Source organism: Gallinula chloropus (genome assembly GCF_964237585.1).
Source record: "Gallinula chloropus genome assembly, chromosome: 2".
In the NCBI taxonomy this organism is placed as follows: domain Eukaryota; kingdom Metazoa; phylum Chordata; class Aves; order Gruiformes; family Rallidae; genus Gallinula; species Gallinula chloropus.
Window position 1 is genome coordinate 35,110,416 of NC_140086.1, and position 12,283 is coordinate 35,122,698.

Here is a 12,283-nt window from a genome sequence, read left to right on the forward strand (position 1 = left end):
TCTTGAGTCATTTTTTCCCCGTTTTTTTTTTCAGTTTGTTACAAAAAGCAGTCTTTTTTTTAAATTAAACAGTATTTAAACTAAACAACTCCTCATGCCATGCAAAAATAACATTTTATGCACTTTTTTTTGAGGCTTTCCATGTTTTAGTTCATAGGCATTACTAACTGTGTTTTAAGAAAAGGTATTTTTATTGCTTTTGTAACTAGTCACATGCTAGTTTCACGTGTGGGACAGTAACCAGTTTCTCCTGGACTTGAATGAATTTCTGGGGCAAATAAATGGTTTTCCATTTTGTGACCTTCTTGGTTACTGTCTTTCTTTACCTCACCCATAGCATGGTAAATGTCTTGGGTACAGTTGTGGCTCATGCTTTTGGGTGAAGAGCTGACCTGTGGCTCCTCAGTTAAATGGTTGCCATCACTGTGTTTATCCCCACAGCAATTTGTCTTGATATCCTTTTGCTTTTCATGTTTTATACCATGTAACTCCATAAACTCTTCTTCTTCTCCAGTGTCTATTTCAGTGAAGCTCCTCCTCTCTTTTGAAGGGAAAGTGAAAATCTTTTGTTTGGGGAAGAGAGGTGAGGATTTTTTAACAGGTCCCTGACAAAGTGCTGATGCGTCAGCACCCAGTAAAGGTCGTTCACCTTGGGGTGAATTTTCTTCTAGGAGAATGGTGCTGATGTGCTGAGGGGTGGCCTGTGTGAAGTCTGCTCCTGCCATTACTGGCAGTGGCCTCGCAGTGCTTGGTGGAGTTTGTGGAGCTCCACCTCTATTGTCTTTAAAGTTAACTTTAAGGGATCTAGATTTTAACGGGTTGCTACCTTTCAGGGAACTTTTGGGGCTTTCCATGGCAGTGTCTAAATACAAATGACCATGCAAACCAGTTTGGGACCCACTGCCATCACTGACAACAGCTCTGTCGATTGGATTATAATCAAAGGTGATGTCGGTTGGAGAAAACATTCTGTCTTTTGAGAACGGTATAAACTGAGAACTTCTTACTCTTTGGTTGTCTTCCAGGTTAACAGCATCAGCTGGAAATCTCATTTGCAAGTGAGATACAGGAAACAGAGAAAGGGGAGACCTCTCTGTTTCTGTGAAGTCAGTCACACAACTGGCAAAACTGTCGATACTGGATGTGCTTCTCATGTCTGTGATGACATCCGTGGGTCCAGTTGGCAATGGATCTCTCTGACCTGTAACTTCTTCCATTTCTATTTCTTCTTCATACACAGGTGGCTTTGCTGACTGGTCTTGGTAACCAGCATTAAGATTAGGCTGAGACTGAGTTTTAGTAATTTCATTATATAGCATCTCCAGTTTTTGGGCACTGAGGTGCTGCGGGCTGGAGGATGCAGCAGCATTGTTTAATTGCTCGTGGGAGTCTTGTTGACTAACTTCTTGGTATTTGTTCTCATAAGACTTGTTTGAGCTTGTTTCAGACATTGTCCTTCTGGCCCATTTCCACCGGCTTGGGGACAGATGGTTGTCATCAGATGTCTCCTTTGGATTGGCTGCCTCTCCAGGCTTACCCGAATCTACTGCTACATCTATCATCTCCATACTGCGAGCAAAGGCATCTTTCAGGTTCATGGAGACAATACTGCCATTTCTTTTAGCTCGCTCAAGTGCTTCTCTTCTCTTAATTGCCTTCTCCTGTCTTTTCTGCTCCTTATAAAACTCTGAGAAATTGTTCACAATAATTGGTATGGGAAGGGCTATGACCAGCACTCCAGCAATACAGCAAAGTCCTCCAACTATTTTACCTAATAACGTCTTAGGATAAATGTCACCGTATCCTACAGTAGTCATAGTGATTGTTGCCCACCAGAATGATGCAGGGATACTGGTAAATTTTGTAGCATCCTCATCCTTTTCAGCAAAGAACACAAGACTTGAAAATATCATTATTCCCATGGCTAAAAATAGTATCAACAAGCCCAATTCATTGTAACTCCGCCTGAGCGTAAACCCTAAAGACTGAAGGCCTGTTGAATGTCTGGCGAGCTTAAGAATCCTTAGGATCCTCATAATGCGAAATATCTGAACCACTCGTCTGACGTTTTGGAACTGGAGGACACTTTTATTGGATTCCGTGAGGAAAATGGTGACATAGTACGGCAAGATAGCCAGCAAGTCAATGACATTTAACGGGCCTTTGAAGAACTTCCACTTATTTGGTGAGGACAGAAAACGCAAAAGGTACTCCATGGTAAACCAAGCAATACACACAGCTTCAACGTGTGCTAGCTGAGGGTTGTCATTTGGCTGCCCAAATTCATCTATTTCTTGAAGCTCTGGCAGTGTGTTAAGAGACAAAGCAATAGTGGACAGTACGATGAACAGAATGGACACAATGGCCAAAATCTGTAAAACAAAATAAACAATGTTTTGGTTAGATTGATACAAGGGTATTTGTCAGGGCTTGCTTAAATCCTTTCAAGCGTGCATGTGTCAGAGAAACTTGCAATGGTGCCATCTGCTTGGGCTGCTGCATTCATTATTTTGGTTTAATTTTTGGATTTTTGCACGTTAGAATCGTCTTAACCTGATGGTTTTGCTGCCTGCAGTAAGCCAATTAATTTCTGAAAGCAAGCCATGACTGGTCTTACCATTTTTAAATTACAACGGGAGTTGATATTTATTACTTCAAGTTACCAAGTGGAGAATATAAAGTTCCTGCTAATGTGCAGAACATTATTAATTGTCTGTGTTAAGTGTAATTATGTAAAACTTTTCACAGTGCAGGGAGATGTTGTGTGTAAGCTGTCAATTTAGTACTACAGCGCGTACACCTTTCTTGCCATGTGTAAATTTATGAGCCAGAAGTCAAAGTAAAGTAAACCAAACAAGGAGCGTTGTTCGGGAGACTCGTCCTGCCAAGACTGTCGTGCCTAGACAAACTTCAGATGCTACAAGAATCAAAGTTATTTGCCCTGAATTGGGTTGAGAGCAAGATGTTGAGAAGTAAGCAGTAGTATGAAGGTGAACCCGGTTTCTGATCATGATTAAAATGTGTAAGGAGATGAATGCTTCTCAGAAATAATGTTTCCATTTCTGTCTTGGGAGATAGGTTTTCTGAGAGACTCTGTCATTCCTTTTGATAAAGTTCAGGCACCTCTGTACCTCACAGCATTCCATTTTGCCCAGAATAACCGGTCATTCTCATTTACAGAACCAAATATTATGAGAAAAGAAATGAATCTATGATCAGAGAACCCAATGGCTTTACTGCAAAGATTAGTTCGTTATACTCAAAGGAATATGGGCACCTTTTAGACAGTATGTGAAGCGTTAAAGTGATACAGAAACATTTATTTATTGTTTTATAATGTTATTATTATAACACCTTACTTGGAAAAAATATATTGTCTTGGTTAGAAGTCCTAAGTAAACCCAGGTTTCTATTAGAAATACTAAAATAATTTCTTTCCTGTTTTAAAGCTTGCTTTAAGCTCATTCATAGAAACAATTACTCTTGCTTCTCAAGAATGGTACTGTTAAATCTGTTTGGTTAGGTTTGGTGGATTTCCAAGGACACGCTAAGTCTGTCAGAACTACTGTAATGCCCGAGAGTGACATGCAGCTAAGGAGAATGCAGGTGTGATGGGTAGATGGGGAGAGATTAGTCGCAGCAGTGGTAACAGCTCCAGGGATGGAAAGACCACCGCACTGAAACTTTGTGAAAAATAGCAGTGAGCCTGTTTGAGCCAGGGGTTGCTAAGCACAAAGTCAGCTCCCTGATCACAAACTGAAATTGCTCATGGTGCGATGGTCCATGTTTGGCATCATACATGCTATCTTTGGCCTTTTTCAGCTAATAATAATAGAGAACAGGTAGCACCTTATATATTTTGAAGCATTCCAAACAGATTTGTATCTACCCCTACCAGTACTGCTTCTCTTTTAGACGTATTTATTGGAGGCATAAGATCCACTTATTTCTCCTACCAAGTGGGTTGTGTTGTGGGCCACCTGCCTTCATCCTTCATACAGCCCATTCAGAAAACACACTGTTTAATCTGTCCTATTTAGAATGGTTATACATCCCCTTAAAACAACAGTAATCTTAGCAAAGAATGAAGGCACTAATGGTGCCTACCTAGGCAGGGCTGAATAGCGACATGTGAGGGCCTGTTGCTAGGACAGAGGCAGCCAAAAGGCAACACTATTGGAGAGCTATAACTACCTTTCAAACCATGAAAGCTGCTTCTTTCAGAATTCACTGTGGAAAAAAGTTTGAAGCTTAAATAGTGTCTTTGGCTCTTTACTTCACTGAAATTACTGTGAAATAATCAACGTGTGTTCGAGTTCTTCAACATGCTTGGTAATGTAATCTATACTTTTGGAATTCAAAGAACAAATAAACATGACATAGGTCTGAATTGTTGAGCCTGGAGTTTCTGATAGATGTGATTGCCTCCTCGTTGGGGCCGGCAGTGCAATATAAATAACAGCATAGGAAAAAGCTGTACAATACAAGGACACAATTACGTGACATGCGTTGTTCTTAAAAAAGAAAATCATGAGAACCTGTCTGCTCAATTGTCATCCAACTGGTTCTAATTAGGAAACACTGGTGTTTTGGTCTGTCATAGGGAATTTAATTTACACCTAAATGTTCACCAGCATACAAAAGATCACACAAAAGAGGTGAATGGCTGTATAGCACCCCTTCCTGCACTTGTATTTTATGGGTCCTGAACACAAAACTCTCCTGTTCAGAGTTGTCACCCAGGGTGTTTTACTGACAACAACCCTCTATCTGTTTGTTCTGGCCATTCATTCATATGCTGGTACCACAAAACCCTGAACTCTGGCAGCTATTTTAATGAAATATATAGAACAGCAGGCCTATAATGTTTAGTGTTTTATATATAACAACTATAAGCATGAGTCTGTTCTTGGTGAGAAAAAATTCACAGCAAAGTGTTTTGGTTTCTTCTAATGTGAGAATCTCAAGCTTTTATTGTCTGGGACTTTGCTGTGTAATTAAAGTTGTGCATCATTCCACACACAGTATGTTTTAATTACTGCAATTGATTAGATTTTACAACTCATTGGGCAAAAAATGGCAGGGGATCTCAAGGAAGAACAAGAGCAACTGTGAGAAGAGTTAAAACAAAAAAACAAAAACCAAACCAAAACCACTGCTGACTGAATCTTTCCCAGCAAAACTTCCTGAACTATATTCTGGTCTGAAATGTTTGGAAAAACCTTCATACTCCCTGTAATGAATCTGATCACAGTTTGGCTATATAATTCTTGATGTGCTATTTTAAATCTGCATTTCAAAGTGCAAGCAATACTCTTTAAATGACAGATTCTGGCAGCTTATGTCATTTAGCTATGGTTCTGCAAAACCACATAAAAATCCAACCCTTATTAAAATTTAAAAATATTTCCTTATAAGTTGCAAAATGTTTCTAAAAGGATAGACATATCTGAATTCTTTCTTATGGGCTGGATACGAGGCATCTGAACCTGCTGCTGATGCCACAAATGGCAAAACATTCCTTGAGTTAATAACGCAGTCTTAATAACCAGTGGTGGTGTTCTATGAAGGAAAGGAAAAGCATGTATTAGGTTCACACTAAAGTATAGCTGCTCAGGGAAATTTCAGCTGAGCCATGTCTAACAGCCAGTGAAGTATATTTGATTAATAGAGTTTTCAATCTGTAATCAGGTAAAACTGTACTAGCAATGTTTTAGTTTTTGTTCCAGGGTGGGATCTAGGGCAGGATCTAGACCATTTAAGTAACAGACAGTCTCATTACTTTTCAAATCTCTAGCTTCCATAGGCACTGACATTTATCAGACTGTGACATATTCTTCTCTTTCCTCATTTAAATGTATGATATCTTCAAATAAAGTGCTCTAGCAGTATCCTTAGCTTTGGCTTCAGATTGTGATATATTGAGTTAGCAACTGCATGGAACAGAATGTTTTGCTCGGTAGAAGCACTGCCTTCCTTGTACATCTGCCTAAATCAGTGTGTGTCCTGTTTGGACAGCTGGGACTACCCAAATGAGGTGCTCACTGGAGCAGCACAGACAACAGACACTACAAACTGAGCTGCCTCCCAACTCCAAGCATTATCACATGAGGAATTTCAAGAACAGTCAAGCCATCAGTCTGCAGATATTTAGGGGAAGGGGCCATTATGCTTTCTGTTAGCAATGCGGAGGAGAAGCACACTTTTATGTTTGTACCCACTGGGTAGGAGCAAGGATATTTTGCCAGCTAATAATAGCACTTCTCAGTACAGCACCATGGCACTGCCTTCAGAAGCTGCTCTTTATTAACATAATGTCCTTGGCCAGGAGACGTGAAAAAGGAGACAAATAGGGGCAGACCCTGCTTGGATTTGGCCCAAACTGGACGCCTTATGCGTGCCAATTCCAGCCTGTCTTAATAGTTCTGCAACACTGAAAATCATGTAAGAATAAATGTATTGTATATGTTTGCAAATACTCCTTGTCTTATGTCACAGAAAAAATCATTGCCAGTTACTAATATTAGACCTAGGTACCAATTTAAAATTATCCTAAAACTATTACTGAGAAATAAATAAGACACCTGCCTCCAGTCAGGTCAGGTACTCTGATCTCAGCCTCTGCTCTGTCATTACTAGAGTGAAGTAAGTGCTTGCAAGAGTGAAGACAGAATTTCGTGGTACAGTAAGAAATAAATGTATATAATTCTGTCACAACACCTCAAAACAGACATCCCTTGTAGTTATCTTACAGGGCCTGCAAATCATCATTACAAGGAGAAAATTGCCACTGCTTATGTACATCTACCCTTTCAGAGTATACCTTTCATCTCTTTTCATCTCGCTAGAATAACCTCAGATTGCAGACTCCTGCCACAGGTCTAGCAGCTCCACATAGAATACAGTGTTTAATTTTTGAAAAATAAGATGGAGGAGAGGGGAATAATTTAACAGAATAATATAAATTTAGTTCAGTTTACAGCCCTATCAAAGTTGCCCTTTCAGGAACACATTGATAATGGTTCTGACAGCATGTGTAATCACTGAACAGTTTCTCTCTGCTACTCTTGATCTCCTTCCCTGATGACGTTATTTAGAATTGTGACCTTTCTTTTCCTCTTTTTCCTAGATCATTATTATTACTATTTTTCAGGTCTCAATTTGAATGTTCTTCATTGATCTTCAGGGATATTCATTAAGCCTGACATTAACTTCCATATATGAAGGTTAAGCTCTTAGTGTTGTACTTATCTGGTGCCTAAGTAAGGCAGTCTTTTTGTCTTTGCTCTGTGATGACTGTCACCTTAAAGGCTGAGTCTAGAAATGCTCATTTAAGAGGTTTTTGCTAAAGAGTTCTTGACTAACTCCACAGACCTTATCACATCTCTATATATGAGAAGTGGTTACTAGTTCATTGGTAGATGAACAGCCACTGCTCTGTCTTCAGTTCAGGGTGATTGACCCAAGTTCCCATTAAGCTAGTGAATTCAAGTGCTTCTAGAAGATTCTTCATGGTTCCATGAAGTTCAGTATTGGCTCTACCTAAGTAGTCATTTCTTAAGTGGTGTATGTCCAGGGATGTGCTGTCCTATCAAAATCATCCAGACCAGGAGCCAACATCTGTAGAAGGGAAGCTGAGGGCAGGTAGTCAAAGGGACTGTCTTTGGTTCTGTAAGGTGGTACCCTTCAGGTTGTGCCTACGGACCTCATGGGAGGTAGTAGTTTGCTGCATACCAATTCCAGTGTGCATGAGAGACTAAAGATGATAACATCAGCATGATCATAAAAATGGTAGGTAAATCTATCAGGAGGGGTAATAATAGGTTGTTAAACCTGAGATTTTACCATTAGGTCACTCAAATGTCTTCAAGCTCAGCTATATCTAAGCAAGGTACTTTGAAACTGGTTCCATCAGGTTTACCTGGCATGAGAAATTCCTACTGTTTTGGCACATCCTTTACTTCAGAAATCCAGTCACAAAGCCTTTCTGTGTATCTGATATTCTTCCTGCATGACAGCCCTGTTTGAGCTCCATTTTTTCTCACAAAACCTTTCCGTATCTGTCCCTCTTCCACTTTGTGTTGAGCTTCCCATTCCATAGACTAATGTTTGTCTTAGAAGACCTAGATTCTTGGAGGGGATAAATCTAGTTAGGAAAGGGTCCTATATTCTGGTATACTTCTGGTTTAAACTAACAGTAATAAAATACGTCTCTCCTGCATTCTGTTATAGGAAAATTACTGCTCTTTGTGTTTATACTATTAGGATAACAGTAATAAAATACATCCCTTCTGCACTCTCTCTGGTGGGCAAACAGCATTTACTTAATGACTTGATTATTGCTTTAGGGAAGGATGAGCTTGGGATTTGCACCACTAGGAATTTCAGTATCAGAATTGAGTAAAATGAGGGTTTTAACATTTGATTATGGCTGAATACGGAGGTGGGTTGGTATAAGGCAATCTTCCAGTGGGTAATATGGGAAAATGAGAACCTTGGGAATCCAGGCTGTCTATGAATCTGATCACAGCAGCTATTAAAACCTATAAGAACACTAGTGACACATCAGCCACATAGCAGACAATTAAGTACAACATTGTTAAAAGTTGCAGGATGTATTCACTAAACTGTTACCAAAAAGTGGTGACAGAGATCTGGGAGACCAGAGAAATCACACTAAGCCCAAGTAACAGGCAATGGATTGCAAGTGTGAAAATTAGCTGTATCTTCAGCACAGCACTGAACAAATCTGCTGTAATTAATGATAAGCAAAAGTTGAGGATAATACTGGGAGTATCTGTAGATTGGCAAAGATGGGAGACCTCAAGTAGTCACAGATGAAGGTAGTCTTTGTAGTTTGTGAAGAAGCAAATTAATTCAGTTTATAGAATCATAGAACCATAGAATGGTTTGGGTTGGAAGGGAGCTTAAAGGACATCTAATTACAATGCCCTGCCATGGGCAGGGACACCCTCCACTAGACCAGGTTGCCTAAAGCCCCATCAAACTTGGCCTTGAACACTGCCAGGGAGGGGACAGCCACAGTTTCTCTGGGAACCCAGCTGCAGTGCATCGTCACCCTCACAGTGAAGATTTCTATAGTATCTTGTTTAAATCTACCCTCCTTCAGCTTAAGGCCACTACACATTGTCCGGGAACCTTCTGAAGCCTTTAAAGAGCGAAAACCTCCTCAACTCCAGTGACCACAACTGTTAGAAGGCTACATGCATGCCTAGAAAGTACTTCAAACAAGAAATGAGTGCCCAAGCACTATTAGTCGAAGGAAACTGCCCCTCACTTGCCCCTCAGAGCTGAGTACAGTGTCATGATCACCTCCCTGGTCCTGCTGACTATTCTATTCCTGATGCAAGCCAGGATGCCATTGGCCTTCTTGGCCACCTGGGCACATGGCTGGCTCATGTTCAGGTGAGTGCCAACCAACCCCTCCAGATCCTTTTCCTCTGTACAGCTTTCCAGCCACCCTGCCCCAGGGAACTAGCTGTCTCATTTGTCTCATTTTTTGTACTAGCTGTCTAATTTTCGGGTTCTGAATGATGATTGTTATTGCTTAGATGAATTCACTAGATACTTCAAAATTTCCATCTAAGTCACGACAAAGAACTTGTCGTTTCCAGCTCGTTAGCAGAGCACACCATATGCAAGATCTGTTCCCCACTCCTTGCATGCACAAAACATTGGCTTCATTGCCAGGAATTTTATTTAAAAAACCCAAACCAACCAAACAAACAAAAAAAAAACCCAAAAAAAAACCAAGACAAAGGAACGCAGCCCCAAAACCCAAACAAGGAGGTTCTCTCCAGCAAGCAGCTGGGCTGATGGCTGGGAGCAAAGGAAGCAGGGCTGGGGAGAGGGGAGAGGGAGAAGGGCCCCAGGCTCAGGAGCTGTCCACAGGCTGCGGTGCTGAACAGCGGGCCCTCGGCAAAGCCGCGGTGCGCTCACTTTCTCTGTAGAACCCTTTCACTTTACCAATTTATATGCATGAAGGTATGGAAAGCATACAATTTATAAAGATAACAGTGGCAAGACAACGATAATGACATCACAATATTTATTTCTCACACAAAATACCACTGAAGTAGGCCAGAAAATGCCTCCAGAGGAGAGAGATTTCTTTTTACTGCTTGCCATTTAAATAAATTATTAAAAACACCCAACAAATCATGGTGGAGCTAAACAAGAACGAGCAACGAAAAATCAAACTGCAATTGTTTAGCTCCGTAAAATTGTTTGGTTCTGGTATAGACTGTTGAATGGATGTAATGGGGAAAATCAACACACATGATGTAATCTGGTAATCTGATTTAATCTGATGCTACTCATTTGACATTAGCATTCAGTGCACAACACTGGATGTGATTGATTTAAAAAAGAAATCCTTTGGAAATTAGGAAATACATTTCTCTGTTCTCTGGTATTTACCATTCATTTTTAACAGTATTTGTTTACATCTTAGACCTCTGATTATTAATCAGGACTATACACTTGAGTCTAATTTGCTGACACCCATATTAAAACTATTTTATTATTATTCTATTAACTTTTTTACTGTTGACAGAGATTTCCTTTTAGTAATATAATATGGTGCGTAAGGACAACCTCCCACCTGAAAACTGCTGTTATCTGTCAAAGAGCTTTGCTACTCAGCCTTACTTGAAATTATGACAGGCACAAAATTCAGACATAATCTTTACTCACACTTCAAAAATAATTTTTGCATCCTGGCATCGTATCAATTTCTATATATATTTCAGAACTGCAGCTCTATATAAAACATCTACATCAATATATAGGTTTATATAAAGCGCATGCCAATATTTCCCACACTTGTGGAATCAGAGAAATTGTTACGGAAATGAATCCAGTCTGTTGTTTCCTCTTTTGCAATACAGTCATGTGTAGTTAAAGACTTGCATATCTTAACTACCTTCTTTTTTTACTAACTATAAAGTGACTTTCCTTTCTTTCTCCCTTTTTCCTACAACCATTTTCTACTTTTGCTGGAATTACATGCAATATGATACCTTTTCTCATAACTATGTAGGCCAACATTTATGTCATTTGAAATATTAACTATAGTTTCGACAGAAATATATGAACCTTTCATATCATATCACGTGTTTTAGGATGCTATCAAATTCTAGCAGGCATTGATTTATTAGTTATGCTCTTTTCCTGCTTCAAAGACTGTGAGCATAACCATGAGGACTATGGTCTTACTTAATATAAATTAAAGAAGAAAAAAAAAAAAGACAAAAAAAAAAGAGATCAAGCCAAAGCAGATAGATCTGTTTATCAGCTTTTTTTTTTTTTTTTTAAATTCCATTTCTTGGCGGGACTTAATCCTATCCCATTGGGAGAAATTGCTATCCATACATTTTCCATTCATAACCTAAAGGACTTAATTCTCTGTGGAGTTTTCAGCTCCTTGAATTAATAAAATGTAATATAAATATAAAGAAGCATTTGATTTAACTTTAGAGGCAAATCCTGTACTTTTATTTTATACCTATCTTGTTACAAATCATTAAACAATATTCAACTCATCATAATCCATATTTTCTCTTTTCAGTATGATTTATAAAGAGGATATTTAATATGTTTTAATTTCTTTAACAGTAGGTGCAATTATTCTAACTACACAACAGTCCTACCAAAACATACTGATAACACAGTTATCAGATAATACGATAAGCACTTCATAATCCATTCATAACTTTTCTATGAAAGAAGGAACTGCTTAATTGTTGAATCTCCTACTGCTACTCTAAAGTATTTTTTCTGTATATAGTCCACTGCATATTGCTTTAGATTTAACTGCCACATTTTAGAATCTCTTTTCTTAAATAAAACCCTAAAAATTAAATACAGTGTAAGGAAAAGTTAATTCTGGGGGAATGAAAAGAAGTGCAGCAGTTTAAAAAAGATTCTAGTCTTAAATAAATAAATAAATTGATTTGGTTTGATGTAGATATGTTATAAAAATTTCCCACCAATTTCAGTACCATGAAGACATGTTACTGAGAAGCAAACCTGACAGCTTGAGAAACTAGAGGAGAAGAAACTAAGTAGTTAGCAAAGCCAAAGTATTCTATAAATGTAAAGTAAAAGGCAGCATTCATAGGCTACGTCTACACTGCAGACTGAGGTGGAGGAATATTTAGACTAGTTCTAAATAAACCATCAACGATAGCAAAAACAATGTAGTTGTTGTGGCATGGAAACTGTGATTCTGTCGTAACATATTTAATATTTAAATATTAAT

At 38.9% G+C, this 12,283-nt stretch overlaps 1 protein-coding gene across 1 annotated transcript in view; it reads right to left on the reverse strand.

Annotated features, from left to right (window-relative positions):
- Positions 1–209: 209 nt before the first annotated feature.
- Positions 210–12,283, reverse strand: part of KCNB2 (potassium voltage-gated channel subfamily B member 2) — a gene marked incomplete at both ends in the record, with an annotated part of 177,697 nt that continues 165,623 nt past the window's right edge. The window contains one exon of the mRNA XM_084280089.1: positions 210–2,372. Within this exon, the coding sequence (XP_084136215.1) occupies positions 210–2,372 (2,163 nt within the window). The remainder of the gene's footprint in view (positions 2,373–12,283) is intronic.